This window comes from Nanorana parkeri, unplaced genomic scaffold, assembly GCF_000935625.1.
Source record: "Nanorana parkeri isolate BGI_ZX_2015 unplaced genomic scaffold, ASM93562v1 scaffold101, whole genome shotgun sequence".
Lineage (NCBI taxonomy): Eukaryota > Metazoa > Chordata > Amphibia > Anura > Dicroglossidae > Nanorana > Nanorana parkeri.
In genome coordinates, this window is record NW_017306369.1 from 1,747,172 (window position 1) to 1,772,462 (window position 25,291).

General features: G+C 37.9%; 1 protein-coding gene across 3 annotated transcripts in view; it reads right to left on the reverse strand.

The window, feature by feature from the left end:
- The window catches only part of PTPRQ (protein tyrosine phosphatase, receptor type Q), a 198,853-nt gene that overhangs the window by 122,090 nt on the left and 51,472 nt on the right, over window positions 1–25,291 (reverse strand). For 2 of the 3 annotated variants that reach the window (XM_018552933.1, XM_018552931.1), the window contains exons 12-19: window positions 23,972–24,149; window positions 17,937–18,098; window positions 17,669–17,848; window positions 15,374–15,481; window positions 10,179–10,460; window positions 6,633–6,914; window positions 5,552–5,836; window positions 103–285 (exon numbers count right to left, since the gene is read on the reverse strand). In XM_018552933.1, coding sequence (XP_018408435.1) covers window positions 103–285; window positions 5,552–5,836; window positions 6,633–6,914; window positions 10,179–10,460; window positions 15,374–15,481; window positions 17,669–17,848; window positions 17,937–18,098; window positions 23,972–24,149 — 1,660 coding nt within the window. The remainder of the gene's footprint in view (window positions 1–102; window positions 286–5,551; window positions 5,837–6,632; window positions 6,915–10,178; window positions 10,461–15,373; window positions 15,482–17,668; window positions 17,849–17,936; window positions 18,099–23,971; window positions 24,150–25,291) is intronic. The other variant, XM_018552932.1, reaches the window with a different exon arrangement.

Consider the following 25,291-nt stretch of genomic DNA (forward strand, 5'->3'; position numbering starts at 1 on the left):
CCCACTGAAATCCTACCTTCATAGGCTCTGGTCTATCTTGTAGTTAGAAACATATTTGCCTTGGAACACTGAATATGTACAGGTTAAAAAAAACCCTCATACCTGAAATGCTGTGTGTTAGGTAAGGTGTGTCTGTTGCACTCTCTACTGTTCCATTCTGCCATGTTATGTACACCGTGTAATATATTATTATTCCATTCGGTATGGATGGTGGGGAATAGGACACAATTATTTCGGTGGATGAAACGTTCTTGTATGTTATATTTTCTGGAGCACTATCAGGTACTAAAAAAAAAAAGAAACACAGAAAAAAACATTTAGATTCACAATTTCTATATATTTTACCTGACTTTTAGGTTAAAGGGTGAGGTAATGGCAAAGATAATGTTAAAGCTAAACAAGATGTAGACATAAAAAACATACATTAACGGGTCTTTATAATCATCAACATATTAGTAAGTGTATTTTTATAAATGCAAGCAGTGTAAGTATCAGAATTGGACCTAGTAGCAGGCCCTTGTATTCCCTGTATAGCAGGGCTGAAGTGTGAGCGGGAGAAGCCACACAAGGAGCCACACAATAAATTAATGAGCTGACAATGCTTATAGAAAGAGAAAGCTTTGCTGTCCAGTCCCCGGGTACGATGGGTCCATGATAAACTGGGCTCAGAGGAAGTAGGATGAATGATGCTGGACATCACATTGAGGACATCTAGCGACAAAAAAAAGTACTGATGGAATTCTTTAGATTAAAGGTGAATATTGCAGCAAAAGCTGGTTTTATTTTATCTTATAATGGGATTTTGATTTTCCCCAAAATAGTTTATTTAGGCTTAAACAAGGTCACCATGTGACCATAGGAATACAATACAGTACATACATTTATGTTATGCTTTGTTTAGTGTTTTGCAATATAGTGTCCAGGGATTTTGATTTTAAACTGGAGTTCTGCTTTAACCTCCCTGGCGGTAATCCCGAGTCTGGCTCGGGGTGAATTTTCAATGCTAGGAGCGGTAACCCCGAGCCAGACTTGGGGCTGCAGAGAAAAGTGACACTCACCTTGTCCCTGCGATCCCGCGGCGTCCTCTGCTGTACGCGGCCTGAAAATGGAACTTTTAGTTTTGTTTTCGAGCGTCACAGCCGGCGGGAAATTCAAAAGTGAAAAGTTGCAATGTACACACTGAATACACACAATACAAGTATATTTGCAATTGAATGCATTTTTTTGTAAGCAATATGTTAAGGTTTGATAAGCTGCATTATATCACAGACCCATAGCATAAAAGGACAAAGATCTTTCGTATTAAAATATTTTTTTAGTAATTTATGTGAAGGGAAGTTTTGGATGTATATCACAATAATAGAAAAGTGATCTAAACAGTGGTTTGAGGAGATGGTCTCTGTTCTCACTGATGCAGAACTGTGCTTCCACTGGCCAATTTCAAACTCTAAATAAAAACTGATAAGAGCAAGACTAGGCCCAATTATTTTAGTAAAAGTATTAAAATTGACCAGCAGCATATTTTTAGTAAGCAAGATTAGGCCAAAAGGTGCTAGAGATACAGATCACGGGCAGGTATTTTCACTCAAGAATTAGGAAATAGACTACAGATGATAAGGCAGTGTAAAATTGGCCAGAAGAAGGATCATTTAAATCACGGATAAAAGGCCTAACAGGTGTATACTTATTTTTACTACGGGGAAAGAGGGGTTCAGTGAATGTGAGGTGGTTAGGCTCACCTTAGTTTTATTTTTCTTTCAAACAATGCTGCAGCACAACATTCACATGTTCTTGAACAAAAAAAAGGATCACAGCTCACAACACATGTCAGGAGCTTACCTGTTCTCTGCTAACTGTATTCTCCTGTTGTATTGCTGCTGTTCCTTCTTTCCTCCCTGCTTCCCACTGCCTGCCTGCTTCTGCTTCTGTTTTTAATCCCTAATCTGCATACACATCTGACTCACTGCACCCCAGGTATCTTTCTTTTGTTCTGGAGCATGTGCACCTGCCCCATTTACCTGTTCAGGTGGGCTATGCACATGAACAGGTTTAGCTAAGGACACACTTTAAAGGGAAACAACTATCCAGTCCTGTTAGCATTCAAGTATCAGTGATGCACATACAGCACCCTGACTTATGGCTTCTTAAGGTGCAGCACACCATGCCTGTGCTTATTGTACCTTTACAGAGACTAAACCCTTATAGAATAGTTGGGTAAGTAATTAACATGCTCTTCCATGCACCTTGCTGAAAGATCAGCAAGAGTGGGTGAGCTGTGATCCCATCATTTGATTCCCAACAAGTAAATGCTGCACTTTGAACACCCTCAACCTAAAAAAAAGACCTTGACAAAATAAATCAAAAACCATTATATTCTCTAGAGAAGCAAAAAACCCCCACAAAATTTCACTTGAAACAAAAGCCCACTTTTTCTTAAAGGAAGGTCACATGACAGCAGCAAAGAATGGCAAATTACCTAAAATCAACAATAAACAAGCTCTTAATAATAAAAAGAACAAGGCAAAAATAGCAGCAACGGGAATAATTAGCTGAGCTAGCACTCAGAATTTAAAAACCTCACTGACTCTAAGCTTCTAATACACTGACTCTACAGCTGCTCAGAGCCTCTTACTTTTATAGTGAGGGGCTGGCTTATCAAAAAGCCCTTTTTTGGCCCTTCTAAGCGCCTGTGTGTCAATGGGCTTTATGTTTGGGGAGATGGCATCAGTATGATATTAGATTGAGATGTTTCTGAGATAATTCAGAGTTCATGGACAGGTGCTTTTGACCTGTAGTTTACCTCCTTCTGACCTGCCTTTGACCTGCTTTAAGTGGGTTTTGCATTCCCATAGATCCATTTGATGCAAACAAAAGCTTGCTGACACAGACCCTAAGCCTGATGGCCATGGTTCTAAGACCATGTGGTAGCTTATGGTTAAAAAAAATAACCAGTCAATTTTAAAAACTTGCAAGATTCACCATAAACCCAAGGTAGCAATGAATTTGAATCCCATCCCTATTCATGGGTAGGAATGACCACAATTATGACATTGCCCAAGGCAGTTTGGAGAATTTTGCTGGTTGTGGTATAGGGAGTTGTCTAGTACTGGAAAGTACAACAACATACAGTATTAATCAACGTATGCAATAATGATTTAATTGCTTCCTTGTTCTTGTGCCTAATCTTTTTGAGATTTTGAGATTTTTCCAGGTCCCAGGTATAACACAGTATAGTAAGTGAAGGGCTCTACAGAACTTTCACAGCAAACATGAGCATAAATGGATATCTGTTAGTAAAACTAGAAAAAATTGTACCTGCATGAATCTATAACCAGCCTTTTTGGCAGGGAGCACATTGGGAAGGCTTACAACAATACAAAACACAAAAAAATCCCCAGCTTCACCTGCCAGCTAGCCTGCAGCCAAGCATACTGTTGACAGGGCAATTTGTTTGGTTGCAGGCTAGCTGGCAAGTGAAGCTGGGGACTTTTTGTGTTTTGTATATCTGTTAGTAAACCTACTTTTTAATCTATACATTTGTGCTCTTTTAATTTGAGAATGTGATTTAATTGCTGCTAATCAGTTATTACACTAAAATGAGAAATACTGTTTTTAGCATTCTGCTGCATTTCATTTCCTCCATTCATCATGACTATCCATTTTAGCTCATTTCCTTGTTTCCTCATAAATAAATTTTCCTGTGAGAAACAGCTCTTTACAGTTCGCAACTCTATGTCCTGCAAACTATTTCCACATGTAATGTTACAGTCATAAATCAGATGATGGGACAGGTAACATGTTGATTTCCTTTTCTTGTTATTTATGTGTATAGTAAATGTATTAATTGACAGCTCCAAAATGTCATTCAATTCTTTTAATAATTTAAAAACAAAAAATATTTGTAAAATTATTACATGGGATTTTAAGTTATTTTTACACGGCACACTGATTTTGTTGATCATTTCTGAGTATGTGGAAGACTTTTTTGGTCTGATATTTAGCTGTATTTTGAAGACCTTTTTAACTTATAATGCATTAGAGTTGAGTTATTAAAGGAATAGAGGTTGTTCAAAGTACAAAGTGTATGTTCACTCTACAAAGTGAATGTTAATGAAAAGGGTGACCCCCATGTTCACGGTGAATCTCACCCCAATCCAAACCCATCATGTGCAAGAGATATTTAAAAAAACACACGACTGGGTTTTCACAGCTTTACCTTATTCACACTACACTTGTTCACTACACACAGTGTGCCAGAACTGTTATTATTTATTTTTGTTAACTTTATGTGGTATGTACAATGTGTATACTCTATTCAGGCCCCTATGCAGCAGCGCGGTGCGCTGCACTGCCTTCAGATTACTTGCGGTGGCTTCTAATGCACTGTGTTAGAATGCAGCATGTTTGCATTTTATCACAGTGCACCGCCTATCACACTCGCTTTGTGGTGTAAATGGGCGTCATAGAAAACAATTGTTTTGCGGTGACCTGCATTGATTTGGTGCGGTAAAATGTAGGTGGCCGCAGGATGTGTGAAGGGGTCGAAACATTTGTTTTGCAAAGTGAACATTCACTTTATTAAGTGAACTTTTACATTTGAGAAGTGAAGTTTAAATAATTGTGGATAACACAATTATTTAATATATTATTTAATGAACAAAGGACCCCAATTCCTTTGTTCATTGAATCAACCTAATGCACCACAAATACTGTATAATATATTATGATATTAGGTACATACAGTATACCAGTTATGAGAATTACTAATTGACTCAAGATTATGCCAGTGGCACTGTAGAATCACACATATTTTCTATTTTTAACTTGCAAGATAATGGATCAATAACATAAAAAACATATTGGGGAGCTTATCTTAATCTCTTGCAATAGATGTTAATTTATTGAATAGTTGTTGTCTAAAAAGTGGTGTTTTTATATTACTTACAAAAAGACTCAGTTTTTAAAAATATAATGGGGGTAATTTATCAAGACGGGAGTAGACAGAATCTGGAGCAGTTACCCATGGCAATCAATCAGCCTCTCTCTTCAGTTTGCTCAGGTAAGATTGAAAATGAGACAGAGAAGCTGATTGGTTGCAGTGCAAATCTGCTCCAGAGTTTGCCTGCTCCAGTTTTGATAAATTGCTCCCCAAGCATGTTCTACTGCGTGTTTTAGGAGATCACCTGTGGCTAATGTGCTACACATGAAATACATGACCACTGATCACTGTAGCAACCACATCTGATAGCCCAAAGTGAACTGTACCATGAGGCAATAATTAAACTATGTGTAATTCTTTCTCTCAATGCTCATCATTATTATTTAGCAATAAAAAATTGAAGAGTAAAGATAGTTTGGAAGATCACATGATTAAGATGTGTCACAAAATGACAAATTACTTTAGAGCAAAGATAAGATATTAATGTGTTAGCTTTTTCTTCACTCTGCCTGTTAATAGCCACACGTACAGGAAATATAATTATGTTAAAAAAAGAAATATTAAAATATGGGCATGCTTTTAAAGGTGAGAAAAATGATGTGTACAAATTACCATCTTCACCAGTTCTTACAAAGAGTGTACTACTTGATCTTGATCCATATCCCACAGATGTACTGGCTTTAATAGTGACAACATATTCAGTAAACGTTTGAAGGTCGCTAAGGATTATAGAACATCCACTGCTATTATAATACTGAGCTTTTCCTGCAGTATCAAGGCACGTGATTGAATAATACTTAATAACACCATTGGGGGAAGAGGGTGGAGAGTAAAACAGCTGTATGGAGGTAGAGTTTAAAGTTCGGTAGGATAGATTATGAGGTGGATCATCAGGAACTGGAAAGAGAAAGAACACAGCAAACAGAAAAATACAATGTAAAAATTATACAAGCATTTATGTCTAGAATATTGATGAGTTATAGCTTAGAAAATAATGTTTCAGACATAATTTTGCACATATCACATGTCCAGATTTTCTTAAGCATCGTTACCAAGATGACCTGTTAAATTCTTTATCAATGTTCAAATCACAAAAAATAACACCATTTCTGAAGTTCCCTTAAAAAAGGTACAAGCACCATCCATAACATAAAGGTAAAGTCCACCTTTAAAAAAAAAAAAATATTTATAATAATAAATGCACACATCTTCTTAAAAGAAAAAATGTGCATTTATTTATTTTTTTCATTGCAGCAAGAAAAACATTGCAATCGGGATCAGTGGATTGCAGTTAAAATACCTAAAATTCTCCCTGAATAGCAAGGTATGGACATTTAGTGACATGAGCAGGAGGAAAAAAATTAATGGACTAGAATGGACTACTGTGGTGACAATGGCCATTTTCAAAAAAAGAGCAGCAGCCTGTGGGGAGAAGAACCCCATGGTTCAGGTAAGTGGGGGCAAGATGGGGGTGGGGGTGTTGCGATGTGACCATGTTTCATGTTACACCCTGAATATGGCTGCAACATGAAACATGGCCAGAAACCCTTTAAGAAGGAGCTGGCTGTGATCTTACAATGTGTATAATTTGTATAAATGTAAATAATTTTGTATACAGATGAGTTAAATACTAAACTGCATCAATCAATCTTACTTATAGGTAAAATTATATATATTAATGGTATGAGCTTACCATCTTCCATAGTGGTCATGTGTAGTACCTCACTTGACTGGTTTCCATCTCCATGAATTGTATAACCAGATACAATAACCTGATATTGGGAATATTTTTTAAGGTCTGACAAAACAATTAAAGCTTCACTACTGTTGCTTGTAACAGTATGAGAAGAGTTCCAGTAGATGATCTTGTAAAACAATATAATCCCATTGGCGTGAACAGGAGGTTGCCATGTAAGTAATACTCTAGTAGAAGAGAGATTTCTGTAGAGGCAATCATATGGTGGACTACTTGGAGCTGAAAAATAAGTAAAGCTGTGCATTAGGACAAAAAAGGATTAAAAATTACCTTTTTCATATTGGGGAAAATATGTTCAGTAATCATCAGGGTCACATTTACCATTAGGCACATTATTATTTGTATTTATTTTATTTATTTTTATTATTATTCCTTGCTATAATTTTCAGAGGGAAAGAGGTGGCTTCAGCCTGTACACAAATTTCTCTTATGATCAGTTGAAGTACAGTCATAACATATCTGGTCTACTTGGGAATTCTGGTGCTCAGATCTCTGCTTGAGTACTCAGGCCTTCACTTCCACAGAAAAGCCAGTGGAGTTCTGGTCTCCCTGATAGATTTTTTTTTAATTATTAAACAGAGCCAGTAACTATGGCAGGTGAACTCACTACCTGGGCCCTTAATAAAACCAATGGGTGACTAAGCTTAGCAATCTTCACCCTTGACCTAAATAACCTTTTAAATGGACTGGTCCTTTAAAAATCATATTGCAAATAAATTCTGTTTGTAGTTATGTATCTTTTATGCTCTGTTGAACTAATCAAATCTTTTTTTTTTGTTCCATTTTATCTATTTCAGAATGAAGAGGTAGATAATGCAATGGTTGTAATGGCTGCCATAGCAGATGCTACTACCATAATGAAATGATTCTATAAAAATATATTCACAACAAGCACAGTTTTCTGCTAATTAATGTTTCCTGCATATGAATGATATCTGCTGCCTCTACAAGGCAGTCAGATTCAGACTCTAGGAATTCCCCTTTCTTTGCATTTTACAAGTGACATCTGTGCACCTAGAGAATATGTAATTTATCTCCAGAAAGCCTCTGTACGGCAATGTTTACATGACATGTAATACATATGGCAATTACATGTAATTGCCATATGTATTACGTAGCACTGACATGTAAAACTTGTGCATGGTGAAATAATCATGTCTTATATGTATAATATGTCTTATATGTCTTAGTATTTCCAACTTAAACATTTTTACAATTACCTGTGTACTCATGGATCAATAGAGAGGGAGTTGACGGCAATCGAGAAAATGATCTTAAATAAACCCGGGGGGAAACACAGGGTGTCAAGAATATATAATATACTTTTTCGAAGCGATATTCCTGCCCCCCCCCCCCTATTATATTAGGGAGTGGGAACGATAAATAGGACAGACTTTTTCAGAAGATGAATGGGATAAAGTTTTTCTCTTAACTTCTAAATCGAGTATCTCGGCTAGAATACAGGAGAGGAACTTTAAAATATTAACTAGGTGGTATAGATGCCCAGTGACGGTACACAAAATAAACCCGCAAGTAACCAAGATGTGCTGGAGATGTGGATTGGAGGAGGGTACAATGCTGCACATATGGTGGACGTGTCAGAGAATAAAGCCTTACTGGAGAATCATTTTTGAAATAGCAGATAGAATCACGGGATTAAAAATACCTGAAACTCCAGAAGTAGCATTATTATCAATGCTCCCGGGCTCAGTAAAAAATATCAAGGGGGGACTGATATGCCCTATATTGGCAGCAGCAAGGGCGATAATTCCAAGGCACTGGAGACAATTAAATACCCCCGAGACTTGGGAATGGGTACTAGAATTGAACCACATAATGCGAATGGAAGAATTGACATTGCGTGTATACAATAGACACGTGACATTTGTAGAAAAATGGAGACCATGGATGGCCTTTCTTGGCTCAACAGAGATCCAACAATACATGTAAGGACCTAGTGTGTTGATCCCTCCTCCCTCCTCTATTTTTCTTTCTTTTTTTTCTCCCTTTTTTGTGTGTGTTGGATTGTCCTTGAGGTGTTGGCAGGCGAATGTATTGAAGGGAGGAGTATGAGATGGGGAGGTGGGTGGGTAGGGGTTAGATTGAGTTGTGAATGGTACCGGATTTTAGATAATACCATTTTTTTGTGTTATTTGATATAATAGTTGTATAAGTATTTACGATTGCGGATCAGTGTGTCACGCATCGGACTATGGATTATTAGTTGATTAGCAATTATAGACAGGTGAATAGCGATTGGATGTAGATATTACTGTTATTTTTATGCATATAATTATGTAACTGAACTGTATCTGGAATGTGATGAATAAAAACTTATTCTTGAAGAAAAAAAAAAATCATGTCTTATATGGCCACCTAAACAAGTGAATAAATATTTTACCAGTTAAAGCTAGAATTTGAGTTACAGCTGGAGCCAGAGCTATAGGTAGAAAATGTTTAAAATTTTTTACTATTTTCAAAGATTACATGATATACAATGGAAAATAAACAGCTTTAAAGTAAACACATGGCCAGGATATGGACATTCAAGTATTTACATATTCTTAATAAGCAGAAGCAATGAAGTCCTTGTCTAAGCCAGTACTAAATTTAGCGCTTCTCTTGTGAACTTTGAGGATGAATTGCCCCACAATGCCTGCAGCTACAGAGGTCAGTGTGGGTTTGTCTTGAAACTATTTTAATGCTGGTTAAAAAGATTTGAATTCTGGAAGCTGTGGAACTGAAGGGCAAAAGACTAGCCACAAATATTGCCCGTGGTCTCCATTGAGATGATCTTTTCTCCTTCAGTGACTTACCATGCTTTGTTCTGTACGTTTTCTTTTTGTGTGAGGGGGGGGAGGGGGGCATTTTGGTAAAAAAAACAGGGTTTTCGTCTTTATGTCATAGCCTCCATCAAGGAGAACAATGAGCATCACAGTGACAGTAACATCACCAAATCTCACTTACAAAATCTCCTGAGATTAGCAATCAGAGGCAGTAGAGCCTTAGATATCACACAGCAGATATACAGCTTTGAGGCTGTAGGCACAGAAGTGTCTTGCATATCAGGAAATGCACTGCTATATTTCAGGAGGAGTTCAAGACAACAGGTAAATAATTCAGATTGCAGCGTAGGCACAATTAACATTTCTAAATCTTCCCTATATATAAGCAAAACTTCACTGTTTGAGTTCTGGTCCACTTTAGGAATATGGAAATAATGATATGTCCATAACTGGGCCCGAGGCTTAATTTAAATATACTGTATTTGTTTATGATTTATGCTGTATAGGTAAAACAAACAAATGAGTTGCTGCAGTTGGCTGATAAAATCAGGAAACTTGCTAAACTTTCAATTCATGATCTATGCATTACTGACTGATTGAATCATAAGTTTGCATTTCCAGGATGTTATTGGTTAATCCAGGTACATATATACATTATATATTCATTTATGTCCAGTAAAGAAATTATACCACCTACCAGTTTCAGAGGTTTTTAAAGGAAGAACTGGTGTTGACTGGTTTCCATGTCCTAACATAGTGTAAGCTCGAACAGAAATTCTATAAAGGGTGTATGGATTCAAATCAGTCAAGGTGTAGCTTACAGAGGAGGTGTTTTGTGAGAGTATAACTGTTGAGTTTGTGTAGATGATTTCATAGAGTGTAATAATTCCATTGGGTTCTAAAGGTGGGAACCACTCCAAACTAATGGAAGTCGCATTTACACCAGTTGAAACCAGATTCTGAGGAGGTGATGCTGGAACTGTAAATAGAGATAAAACATACACATGTATTAATAAATAAATATATTAATCTTATGATGGACCAGAAAATATGCATTATCAGATACACTCAATGCTTTGCTTGTTTAATTTACTATTGGTTCTAACTAAGTTCTTGCATTGTAAAACACTATACGCCTGAACTTCTAAGGTCATACATTTGCTAAGTATGTGGATTCTCTACTGGAGTTTATCAAAAGTACTTAAACTTACCACATCATACATCACATGAGATGAGACAAACTGAGATCAAATGATGTTAATGTTGATTTTATTTTTTTTACTTATTATAAACTTTTTAGCCCACCATTTCTAGAATGGTGGGCTACCAATACTTATATAATTAAAGGGTATCTATAGTTAAAAACTAAAAAGTGTCTCGTTAGGCTAGAGGGTCCAGTCTACTGAGTAATATCATGTTCAAAGTGAGTGCACCACTAGGGGTGCTGGTCGAGTTTTACTCCTGACCTTGTTGGGGGAAATTGTACTTCATGCAAGATACATAGGGGGGAATTTATCAAAACTGGAGCAGACAAAATCTGGAGCAGCTGTGCATGACAAACAATCAGCTTCTCTGCTCAGTTAAGATATGAAAATTAGAGCGGTTCCGGCGCCTGCTGCAGCGGCTGCACATGTAGGGAGATCCGACTACCATCAGCTTACAAAACCACACAACCAGCAGCAAACTAACCGGATTTCACATCCTGCACGATTGGACTAAACGACCTGCTTAATCGGCATGGATAAATTTGTGGCCAGGAGCCAACCTCAGACACGAACGGGGCCTCGAGTAGCCGAGAAGGCCGCGTCCCCGGACCCGGGTTCCTCCGAACTCACCCCGATGACACTGTCTGACTCGATGGCAGAATCGGGATCGGACAAGGAATGGCAGACAGACCCGACTTCCATAGCGAAGGAGATGGCGAAACTATTTAAACTAACAATCCAGGAGGCGGTAGACTCAGCCGTCTATAAAGGCATCAGATCCCTACGCCATGACATACTAGCGCAATCACAACACATCAGCAAAGTGGAAAATAGAATATCCCTGCTGGAGGATGAGCTGGCACAGGCCCACACCAATATAAGAGAGAATGCCAAAAAAAACACGCCATGATAGAGAAACTGGATGACTTGGAAAATCGCTCCCGGCAGAACAACCTCAGAACTGTGGGCCTACCAGAATCCTATCAAGCCGCGATGTTGCCTGAACTTTGCTCTCAAGCGGTACCGGCTCTTCTAGGCCTCCCAGTGCACTGTATTGTGGAAAGGGCACACCAACTGGGTGCACAATCGCAGGAAAACCAGCTCCCTCGCACAGGGATTGTAAAATATCTCAATTATGGGGATAAAACATTGCTTCTCAAAGCCTACCGGATTGCTTCGTCTCTCCAAACAACGGAAGGGGAGAAGAAGGTCTTTACAAACCCCTCGGATGTCTATGCATAACTGGAAGTATTTTTCCCCGTCGAAAGGGACCAACACACTCAAACTAGCGGAAAACGGATGAGAATGTCACCACTGTCACCACTGAAGCCCCCTCCGGCCCCTGAACGTGAGAAATCCCAGACCTGAGAATGCCGGATTGACTAATGGCTGACCCACTTATACTGCAGAGGGGTACGGACTGTCCAAGGATAATGTCCCCTGAGAATCCTTATGGAACTTGAGGGAACCCTCTCCTGAGATGCTCCCACGTATTCGCTCAAGAACCTGTCCATTATTGGCTCACCTTGATTTATACTGGTTATGAGCCCTGATTCATATCCATATTCCCACTCTTCCGAACTTTTTTGTTTTTTTCTCTTTACTTTTCTTTTTGTTTATCAAGCATTATCTTTTCATTTGTTCATCCAGTCGTTTTACTAGTACTTCTTATATGCTTCCCCTATGTAGCCTCGGTACAGCTATTGCAAGTTCAGGTTTGTATGGTTAAGGGGGTTAAGAGGTCACCCAGTATAGCTCCTACTACTTGATAGTGCACGATTAGACTATAGCTGGCTTGTGTAAGGACACTTACCATAACAATTATAGTCCTGGTAGTGTGAGATAGGTGAGATGTGTAAGTGCAGGTGGGAAAAAAGGAAGTCACATGTAGTAGTGTGTATAGACTTACTTGACAGCTCGCTGTCTTTGTGTGTTATAGGCGTTCAACGCTTACAGTTACTGTTACTGTTTCAACCACTCTCTTTCGAAACACTCTGTGAACGTTTTCACATTTCCAGTAACCATTTTCTACATTACTCTCAACTGACTAATTATTTGAAAAGTGAAACACAGACGCCACAATTTTTCCTTAAACCCACTTGCTTAGACCTGGTGATCCAAGACAAATGTTACCCGATCAAGGCAATCTATGCATGCCTCTAATTACATTTTTAGGTTTCTCCCACCCATAACAAAATCCTCGTTACTGAAATGGCGTAAAAATATCCAGGAGGACAACCTTCACGATAAACTGATAAGCGGATACCACATGGTCTGGAAGTGTACAACTAACGAAGTGTGGAGGGAAACTCAGTCCCGCATTATACATAAAGCTTATTATGCGTTTGATTTCTTTCACAAAATTAAAGCAGACAGTCCATTTTTGAAAGCTGGCCCGAAATGCACCCTTGAAGGAGCAGACTTGCAACACTGTCTATGGACTTGTGGGCCGATATCCACTTACTGGAAAAAAGTAATGGCCCTCCTAGCTGAAATAGAGGGAACTGAGTTACCTCTCCTACAGGGATTGTGCCTATTCAGTTATTGGCAAACCTCTGAATGACAATAAACAGAATACCATTCAGGAATGAAAGATGAGGTCATCCTGCCACATAAGTCACAAGGGGGAAAAAAGCGGGAGGCATTGGGTGCTATTTCCTATTAGCAGGGGAATATTGGTGTATCTGAGAGGAGGACTGCTCATGGTGGAGAGACTTTCGGAGGGGACAACAGGGTGAGAGCGGAGAGGCGGAATGAAAGAAGCTGGTGAGTCTATGCTGAAAAAGTTGTTGTTAGTGCTACTAGGCTGTCACTTGACAGCATTAAACTCTAGGGATACCGATACATGGCCAAAGAACTGAAGCCCGCCTGGGGCAATAGACATCTCAGTAGACAAAAAGCACGGCGGTCCAGTGCCCAGGGCAATGTGCAAGGTACAGATGCAAAATGCTCCGAAATCGACACCCCCTGACATGTTAGGTTGTAAAGAAATATTCCTACTTTATCTCTGTTGTCTTCAGTATCCTGAATAATACAATGTATACGTTTCGAAAACTACTGAAAAGTGTTGGCATTTACCTACTGTGAATGTTATTGTAACTCTATGGGGGTGATTTACTAACCTAGACACACACACGCACCAGGTGCGTGTGCATTTTTACACAGCAAAACGTATTTATCAACCAAACACGAGCAACGTGTCACATTTTCACGCCGTTATGGCGCGTTTTTATGTATTTACGTATGTGCGCGTCATGTAGCATGTGCCATAGGCTACACACCACTCTAATAGCGGCATGCAAGTCTCTAAAAGCATATTTCCACTAATGCCAAACATGGAAAAATCATGCACATGATGCATATATAATGCTGCTTCACAGTTTAGACAAAAATGGTTAGCTCATGCATTTACATTCCTGCATTCATCAACGCAAGCAACACAACGTAGAGCTAATTTACACAACATCACCTTGCAATTCATGCAGGGCTTTGCACAAGACACCTGCTGGGTGTGTACACACTACAAAGGTGTCTAGATTCCACCAATAGATCATGCTGGGAGGGAACACACTACAGAGGTGTATACTTGTTTGTGGCGTGTTTATAAGGTTAGTAAATCAACCCCTATATCTCTCCGACACAAATAAAACTATTTTGCAATCTAAAAAATCTGTTTTTTACTAAACTAAATGGATTGGAGAGCAGACATTCAAATCAGTTCAATGAAATAAAATTTTATTATTTTATGAGGGCTAATTCATTCAAGTATTACTTCTAATTATAAAAAAACAAGTATTTATTATTAAATATTGGACATGGAATTATTTTTTCCAAAAAGTTTATACTTCTACAATTTTTATGATACTTTGCAAACACTTTCCACACATTTCTATTCATATTTTTTTTTTAATAAATGTCTTATGGTCTAAAATATACATTTATTTAAATGAGTCTTGATTGATGATTGTTAGTTGTTAGTTTTTCACATGTACTAAGCTTTATTCCAGTTATGAACCACTAAGCATGTAAACACGTGTACAGGTATTTCAAGTGTACAGATTTTCTGCTGAGGGGGGGATGATCAGTGGAACCTTGCTGGCTATATGAGTTCAACTAAATTAGGCCCTATATAGCTACTAAAATGTGGGCTGAGAAGATCAGGGAGGGGGCTTCTTTTTTATTTTATTTTTTTCCAATGTAATTTTAAATGTTTACACAAATCTTTCCAATAGGACATATTAATGAAAATGTTTTAAATTTATGGTATGGTAATTTTGAATATTCAAAAATATTCAAAATTACCTCAAGGGAAACTATGATGATTTGGTTCTCATTTTATTCTTTTTTGTATGTTTTTAAAATAATGTTTTATTTATTTTTTACTATTTATAAAAAAAAAATATGTTTTTTCACAAATAACCATTCAATTCAGGGTGCACAGAACATGAAATTGATTTTCAACATTGGAGTCCAACAAAGGCTGTCTGCTTTTGCACCCTCTCTATCTAATCAAAAGTATGTATTGAGCTATACACAAAAGGGAGGGATTGTAGTTTCTCTCTTCTGATAGCTGTGTGCATGTTATATAGGAAAAAAACACAATGACAATTATTTGCTTAGGTAGGCCAATACATGTAAGGTCTCCATGAAATGAACTTGTCAATATAAATTGAACATGTACACTTACCATCTTCCAGAGTTCTTACAAAAATATCATTTTTTTCAGAAAGAGAGCTTTCACCTGCTGTGTTTGAGGCTGCAACACGCATCTTGTAATCGGTGTACTTTCTTAAGCCTAAGAAATAAAGCTGCCATAAGTAAGTAAGCTGATACATACAAATATGACATGTACAACAATGCAAGAAATACATCTTTAGTGTGTTCTTGGTGATTTCACAAGATCCTTCACTCATAAATGCCACGCTTTAATGTTGTCCTTCTGTTGTCATATTAGCAACAAGGCCCTGTGCACATGGGTTTATTTTGCTTTAGTTTTTTTATCCATTTTATTCTTCTTTTCTTCTAAAACAAAAAATTATCTGAAGCACAAAACAAGTCTTCTGTTATCTACACATTTACTAACATATAAATAGTAGAATTACTTATGTGTCCTTTCCATTTTCATTCCTTTGTAAAAAAAAAAAAAAATATGTCCAAGTTTTGACCCTGCAGACTTCTGTATTTCTATATTGCAGGTTGCCAGAGGCTGTGGAAATGCTACAGGAGGCTACCAGAGGCTGCAAACATGCTACTGAAGGCTGGCAAAGGCTAGGGACCTTCTACAAGAGAGTGTTAGAGGCTGCAGTTAAAATCCAAATTAACTGTACCATGGGAGCAAGTAGCAGAAGTTGCTGGAGAAGCTGTAGCCTTGACCATTCAGACTTGCACACATGCCAAATATTTAATATTTTGGTCAACCTAAATCTTGTTGAATCTGACCAAGTACCATTTCTGGCAGACAATAGTTACATATTATCTGCTAGTACCATTAAAAAGAATTACTTATCGGGAGGAATTACAAAAATAGACTATACTATCCCTGAAGCCAGTTGAATGTTATTCTGGCTCTATGTCTGTAAACACTTTCAGCTGTTCACAATTAGTCTGAACAGTTGTCTGTAAAACAGAAACAAACACATTTTGGCATAGCAACCATATTGTCAGCCAGCTATGTACCTAACACAGAGCCAAACAGGCCAAGTCCGTCACCCTAATGTGGAACTACAAGTGCCAACATAGCTATTGACTCCAAGAGTTCCTAAGGTAAAAGCAGTTACAACGCCACTGCTGTCACCATTTGTTTATCATGAACACACTGTAGACCAATGGATGCCATCCTCCAATTATATTTTCATAACAAGGTGCTAATATAAACTCTGCTACCATATGACTGCTGCTGTAAGGACCCAGTTGAGTCCCCATGTAATGAACCCAAGGCAAGCACCTTGTATGGCCACCCAACAGTCCAGCTTTGCTTGAAACCTTTAAATCCCTTTGCTTTTAAAAGCTTGCTGCCAAAATGATGCTGTTTATTGGGTAACATAAGAGATTTACCATAGAAACATTTGAACCCCGTTAGCTAACTTTATCAGGAATAATATACAGTAATTACTAACAATACTGCTTACCCTTCCTGTCAGTAATAGCTCAATATGTTATGTTTTGGTAGAATAAATTTGGGCACAAGTAGTACTGAAAGTGTATTAAACCCAAAACATACAGGGTTATTCACAAAGGGGTGAAGAGGTTGGAGAAGGCATGGGAAGTGACCAATCCAGGACAGCATAGCTGAACTGGAAGGTGAGCTGAATTTGAGAATTTTTCCAAATCGGCTACTTTGGCCCAGATTGTTCACTTCCCCTGCCTTCTCCAAATGCTTCACCCTTTAGTGAATAACCTTGATAATTGTTATTTAATAAAGTACCTATCCTAAACCAAACTCTAAACCTGTAATGACCTTACCTGAAACATAAACCTGATCCCTCCACCTTCCCCTAAACCTAATCCTAAAACTGAATCTAACCTGTAAACTAACCATTAACTTTAATTTAACCCATAAACGGAGCATATCAATAGACTAAACTTATCCCCTAAGCCAAAAGATACAGTTCCCCTAACCTAACCTAACCTAACTTAAGCCTAATTGTTAAAGTGAATGTAAAATCTAATCATATTCTTCAAAGACAGAGAATATAAATAGAATGAAAACAACACTGACATGATAATGCCATTAGTATCACATGAAAAAAATGAGCAACACCAAACATCTTCAATGTCCAAATGATGACAGCAAAAACAATGTTACTGTTATAGCTGAAGGTAGTATTTTACTATATTTTTCTAATGTTATTCTCTTTTGTTACATTCATAGGTATACAAACATCTACATACATTAAATCACTCCATATCACTTATATGATTTCTAGAAGTACTGAACAATTTGTGACATAGAAACAGGTTTAAACAATTTTACAGGTGATACCTTGTATGAGAATGCTTGTGTTGCTGGTTATCACATGAAAGGCCTCTCTTGTGTATAGATCCATTGCATAGACCGTATAGTGGGTTATCATCCCGTTGGGCTCCAGAGGTGGATCCCAGTACACCATAACTGATGTTGAACTTATGTTATAATAACTTATGTTATTTACTGAGCTCGGAACTAAGAACAAAGAATGACAATGTCATATTAATATTTGGCAAATCGCAATTTAACCAATTTTTACTAGACCTTGTAGACTAAATAATACCTTGCTCACTTGTCCTTATGACTATATCTGTTGGTGGTCCTTCTCCAACGGTTGTAAAAGCAGACACACTAATGGTATAGTCAGTAAACGGTGTAAGCTTCTCAACAGTGTACGACAGCTGTTCAGCCTCAATGTTGATTCCATATTGCACATTCTCAGTAGCTAGTGACAGTAAAGACAGTTCGTTATAACATATAACACATGCTGGAATAAAAAAAAAAAAAATTGTACATGATATAATAATAAATACGCAAATAAATCATTAACCACTTCGTGACGGGAGACGTACAGTGTACGTCTTGTCACTTTGTGCCTATATGACTGGCCACGTACACTGTACGTGAAGAGTTATATCAGGCTTTGTAATGCCGGTATTTGCTGATTCTCAGCATTTAACAGGCATTCATTAATGTTTCAGTATTGAGGCATTAATTAATGAATAATTAAGCACGATCAAAGAGCTTTTAGTGAGATCTGAATCTGACTAAAGTCAGGATCAGTCTCTAAGGTTATTATTATGCTCAGTCATGAAGGGGTTAAATCATGTGCCAACAGTTCAGAACTCAAAAAGATGCAGTAACCTTCTGACTCGGGTCTTATGGTTTAAGTCTCATTGAATTCTCTAAAAATGTGCAGTTAGCTGAAGCAGGTTAGTTTTACTAACTTACACTTTACTAACTTACCCTTTGGTAATATAAATAGCACGTTTTCTCTGTAAAACTTTAAATAAGGCACAACAAGATCATTTATGCCAGGGGCTACCGCAACATTTTAGACAGAATCCGATTTTTTTAAATTGTTAGAGTATTGTAACATTTGGCATAGCAGAATACTTCTGTTTTCAGGAAATAGTATTACAAACCTAATTTCAATGTGCATATTGTTGGGTGCTGTACAATATGATGCTCAGTGATAAATGTGATTTCTGTTTGGGCTCAGTGTCAGCAGGTGAGTAAATAAAGCCGTATGCTTCTGCCTCACACATGCCCACACTGCCACTAATAGCTCAAACACATTTCTCTGCTTTTCTGGTACTACACCCTCTAATAAATGTTTAATGTTTGCTTAACTACTTAGAAAATTCCCTCATCCATCATTGTATTTGTTTAACTGCTTAAAATGTAGTGAAAAATGTTTTACCTATGAACTGTCTTTATAGAATGGGACTGGAAACGAAGAGAACATTATACAATTGCTGAAATAAAACTGAATAAATCTGGTCAGTGATATAATTACCAGCAATGCATTATAATTATGACAGCATCAAGAGAGTCAAGATATGGACAGCACTGCTTTGTTCCTGGGTTCAAGACTTTAAATACTTTGGGCTTTCAGTTATGTGATTTAATGTGCATGTATGTATTGTATTACATTTAGTTTTTACTAATATCATTGTTTTTCTTAATTTGTTCTTTGTCTCTAAAATCATGGAGAAATCTGTTCATACAGTCATCTGATAGACTGATAGACACATACACTATGCAGTCAATGCCAGGTAATTTTCCCAACTTCCTATGTAAATGTAATTAAAGTCCCCCTTTTCCGATAAAAAAAATTATTCTCATTTTCGGTGACGAGCATCTTATAATTTCCTCTCAGGTATTATATATATATATTTGTGATTGTGATAAGCATAAACTAGATAATGTTATCTTATATTAACATTAAAAAGTGTGTGTATATATATATATATATATATATATATATATATATACACACACACAGTATGCAGTGGTACTCGGTTCACGAACGCTTCTGTTCACAAACAATTCGGTTCGCAAACAGGAAGCTCGGGAAAATTTGGCCTCCGTTTGCGAACTCGGCATCGGGTGATGAACACGACCGCGGCCATCTTCCCCACTCTGACACGTGGTCATGGCTTCCTGTAATCGAGATCGCGGTCACAGACAGAGCTGTGCACATTTGCTGTGAAGCTTTTTTGTGTGCTTTATAGCACAGTACTGTGCAGTGTTAGAGTATTCAATCCAGCATGGCTCCCAAGAAAGAGCAGAGCAAGCATGGTGGTAAAAAGAAACTGCAGAGTGGTAGTGAAGGTGACAAGAATGTGCAGAGCATTAATGAAGGTAACAAGAACGTGCAGAGTGGTAATGAAGGTAACCAGAATGTGCAGAGCGGTAATGAACGTGCAGAGCGGTAATGAAGGTAACCAGTATGTGCAGAGCAAGAATGGTGGTAAAAAGAAAGTGCAGCACAATAATGAAGGTAACAAGAAAGTACAGAGCAAGTACAGAACCATTGAATTGAAGAAGGAAATTGTAGAAAAGTATGATCGTGGTATTCGTGTGGCTGAAGTCCACAATCTCGACTATTTTGAAGAATAAAGATGCTATCAAAGGAGCTGATGTGGCACTGAGGAAGAGCAACAGGGAGGAGGTTTGCAGTGATTTGATAAAATCCATTATGAAAAAATGGAATAAGTGCCAGAATTACTTTGAGGAGCACCAACCTAACATAACTGTAACGAACAAGAGTCGTGAACTGATGAACGACAACGTGGTCTCTCATTTCCGGTGGGTTATGCAGCGCAGGAAAAAACAAGTGACAGACAGATTTTTCACCAAAATTGACCCTGCAGCTAAGAGACAAAGAAGAGAGGAAACCCCTGAAGGAGGGGGCCTCTCCCTCCAAACAATAACCTCCCCCCCAGCTTCCTGTCCTCCACGCCAGAAGTCGCCCCAAGAACGGTTAGTGTTCACTCTCTTCATACTGTACTGTACTGTACTTTGTTTCATATTTTTGTGGTTAAAATTTTTTTAACATATGGTTCAGAACGGATTAACCTCATTTACATTGAACCCTATGGGAAAATTTGGTTCTGTTTCACGACCAAAATCAGTTTGCGACCACGTTAGGGGTCAGAACGAATTAACCTTATTTACATTGAACCTTACGGGAAAATTTGATTTGGTTCGCAAACAATTCGGTTCGCGACCAGAATCATGGAACCAATTAAGTTTGTGAACCGAGGTACCATTATTATTATATATATATATATATATATATATATATATATATATATATATGTATACTTTATTATTATGTATGTATACGTGGTGGCCATTACATATGCAGGCCATCCTTCCTGCTTAGCAGTAGTGCACACAAAATGGAGCCGATTTTGCTAAAGGCCCATTAACACCAAACCACATTTGATACTTAGAGACACATTTCAGAGCTCTGCGTTAGGCAGCCCTATAAAGATGAATGAGCTGCAAAGCACATCAACATATAAAAAAATAGCGCAGGTTGCATTTTTTTCATGACACAACAAATAGGACATTGTGCTATGTCGTGCCCTGAAGTACATTGCAGCATACGTGTGTTGTGGAGGTGCTTCAGGGTGTCATTCAAAATAAATGGCACAACAGCACACCAATGCACATAACACATGTTTCTGCTGCATAGTGGACCCATTAAAACCATGTGGTTAGGTGCATTGAAAAGCATTGCCACTACAGGGGGGATGTATAGATCTGTAAATCAAAGAGACTTTGTCCCCAACTTGAAAAATTGCAGTGAAAAGGACAGAAATTTTGCATTTTAAATGCTTACTTGCAGTGTTTTTCCTTTCCATAAATAATTTTTTATTCACTTGCAATGTGCCTTTGAACTTGATAGAAAATTCGACTACATGAAGAGTCAATTCTCAAGCACATCCCTTCTAGCACATCACAGCACTCTCTTCTTCTTGGAGAGCGTGAATACTCTCTGTGCTGACCCAGCTCATCCACCCCACACTTCACCTCCCTACATTATTATTATTACAGGTATTTATTTAGCCCTAACAATCTATGCAGCGCTTTACCTAGAGCACAAACTTCATAGTATCCCATCGCACTCCTGACCGGATACAACCCAAAACATCGGGTGGGTGCTGTAATGACTGCGGGTGCCACCGCAAGTAAATATTTTACTATCAACAGTTTATGAATGAATGGGAAGCCTCTGTACTGAGTGCTTCCTATTCATTGAGTGCTGAGGTGGCAGAAAAAGAAATTGAGGACTCTGTGTCCTCAATTTATTTTTTTATTTCAAAAGGGGAATGTCAAGGGTCTAAACCGTAGCCCCAACAGTAAAAAATAAATAAATTACAAAATAAATACAAAATGTGTAAAAAAATTAACTAATTAAAAAAAAGCACAACCCCCCCCCCCCCCCCACACACACACACACACACTATTTGTTATTTATTAACTCAATACAGTTTTATCTTTTAGATTTAGTCAGAAAATAATTTTTTGTGCACTGATACTGATTTTAGTGTGCTTTATCAATTCAATTGTGTATTTTTATCGGTTTAATATTAATTTGAGAAACATTTGCATAATTATTGCAAGGTGTGCAAATTTAGTAGCATCATCTTTTTATTCTACCGGGCCTGTGCTTTCAGAAAATATATGGTTTGGGTGGTCTTTTACAAACGATAGCAATACAGCAGTTGAAAATCAAATGAATGGGAAAAATTGCAAAAATGGTGTGGCCAGATAGGGTGCAAAATGTTCCAGGGGGCTTGGAGCGAAAGGGTTAAGTTATATTTGCACTGCCACACCATACTAACTGGTGAAAGTGGATTATATTGCTCTGTGTGATCCTTCTTTGGTGTGGCAGTTTAATTATAACATAAATTATTACTGCCACACCAGTGAACCTGGGGAAAGTGGGCTTACAAATTATAATCCCCCTTTCCGCAGCCTTCATTGGTGTGGCAGTATTAAAGTAAAGTGTTAGGCCTCATTCAGGCCCCATTCACACCAGGGCGGAAGCGTTTCACCGTAGTTTCCACGCGATTTTTGAAAGAGCGTTTTTGGGCTTTTTTAGTCGCGTCTCAGCGCTGAAGCGCAATAAAAAATGCTAAAAAACGTGCTGATCAGTGCGTTTCTATTGAAATCTATATGGAAATCGTGCTGATCAGCGCAAAAAAAAGTAGCTCAGGGAGCATTTGTGCGGCAGGTGGTTCGGATCATGTGGAGCCACGCAATTGAATGAACAGTACCCATAAGAATGTATAGGATTGTTTATGTCGGCGGTTCAGCGCGGACAAATTCGAGACTGAACTGCCCTGGTGTGAACATTGACACAGGGTTGACAAAACTGGTGGGGTGGGTGCGGGGGTGTTTCGACATAGTTGGGGGGGGCATACAAAATTTTGCTATGGGGCCCTGGGATTTCTAGCTACGCCCCTGCTGTGCTGTGTAGAGAACCCTGGCACCAGCCTTATCACATGGGAATAAAAATGATCATCTGGGAAAATCCAACATGAGCATGGAACGACCAAATGATTGAAAATTGGTAATTAATCAACAAATGCTGGTAAAGAGGTATCTTTAATGTAAACCAAAATGTTCTCAATATCCAGAAATGGTGGAACCCATGGGTTGCAAATGCGATTCAAAGCTGATAGAAGGCTTCTAAAATTGCCAAGTTTATGACCAGCATAATGTTTCTTAACACAAAAAGAGGCATGTAAAGTGTCACCTTTTTTCACCTAAGACTGTTGCAATATTTTTTTAAACATATATCTGTCAAGCCAACAATGTTTGTATACACATAAAGAGCATTTCTCCAAGGGAGACAGAGCTCTTTTATTGGATGTAGCAGTGTCATAGTGGTATTGTCATGTCAGAGAGGTCAGCTGCACCTGTTTGCCTCCACACACGCTGGTCTTGTAACACTTTGACCTACTTGACTGTAATAGTGACACTTGAAGAGCCATTAGTCAAATGTTTCACTGCTGAAGTTCTGTATGCTGCAGTAGGTGATACGCTAATCCCTTACAGTCACACCTGCTGTGGCAACTGTAATAACTGATTGTCTATGCAGCTTGCCTGGGAGCTATAGGGTGCAACTTTTTCTAATACAGGAGGTCAGCAGTGTGACAAAATGGTGCAACCTTTGTGGGTGGCATTGCCATATGCTGTAAAACATTTTTAGGAAGCAATAACAAAAAAGAGCAATTAGACTTAAAAAAATATGCTATTACAAGATTTGTTTTAGCTACTTGAGCTACGCATTACCTGTGTCACTGTTTGCATTGCTGTAGAATGTCACAGGGGGCATTGTTTGGACTGTGGCAAAAATGTCAGCTGATCCTTCATATGTTCCAGTTATAGCTTCCTTTGCATGGCCAAAAAATAATGATTTGGTATATTCATTTACCGCAGTTGATATCTCATAATCTGTGTTAGTGATATACTGCAGATACAAAAGGAGTGTTTGGGTAAATTAAAGTAAAAATAAGTAATGTTTACAAAAGTGCTATTTAAAATAAATGTTATATCATACATTGCAATAAAATGTTATCCATCCCTCTATCATAATCTTCAGTGCCCACATAATAATGCAAGTGCAGGTGCACTAGGAGTAATGCTGGGTTTACATTGTACTTTGTATGCAAGGAACATTTATGCCTAACATAGGTATCATTTGACATCTGGATTTATTCCTGCACCACTACAGAATTTCCATATCACTGTCTGACAAAGTCTAATTTAAAGACAAAGAAACAGCATATTGCTGTGTGATGTTCCCTGCTTTCAGATTATAATGTTAACATGTGCATTACACTTTAATATGAGGACTGTATTATTAACAGGCCTTCAATTACCCACAGCAAAGGTTACAAAATAAAATGCTGGGGTGTACAATAACATGGGCCTACCAAAAATGCACTGGAGAAGTAGAAGATTATTCAAGTACTCCCATATATTTATCACATTTGTGCTAATATTTATCGACAGACATTGCCCAGGTCCCAATCACAGACCAAGCTTCTGGAGCTCTGCATTCTGAGAAAAAAACAGCATATTCCCCAAATAAAGATAAATCCATAATGTTGTTTTTCATTGCTTTTATTTTCTTAAGCTCCATTAAAAAACAATTATACCCAGGATCATTTCTATTTGACCTTAAAAAAAGAGTCTAAAATGTCTTATCTTTCTCAGTTCGATATCTAATTTGTTTACAAAGCATAACTAAGGCAATGTTTAAAATTAGATGCAGGGCAGGTCTTTTCATTTTTTATTTCTTTGTTCAACCACTTGAGGACCATATAGGTTAGTTTGAACCTATATTGCATGCATCTCATTTTTCAGGACAGACAAGGCTTTCAAATGTATACATGAAAAGGTTTTGCTCTACTTCCTTTGACACTGCAGCCTGGGATTTTGGTTTCAACCTGTTAACTGTGCAAATAAGTAAAAGCACGTCACTACAGAAGGACACTAACGTTCCTTCCTCTGGATCAACAGTGGGTAACTGTGGGCATAGGGTTCTGTTTTAGGTTTTTCTTTCTTCTATAGGTTGAACTCGATGGACTTGTGTCTTTTTTCAACCTG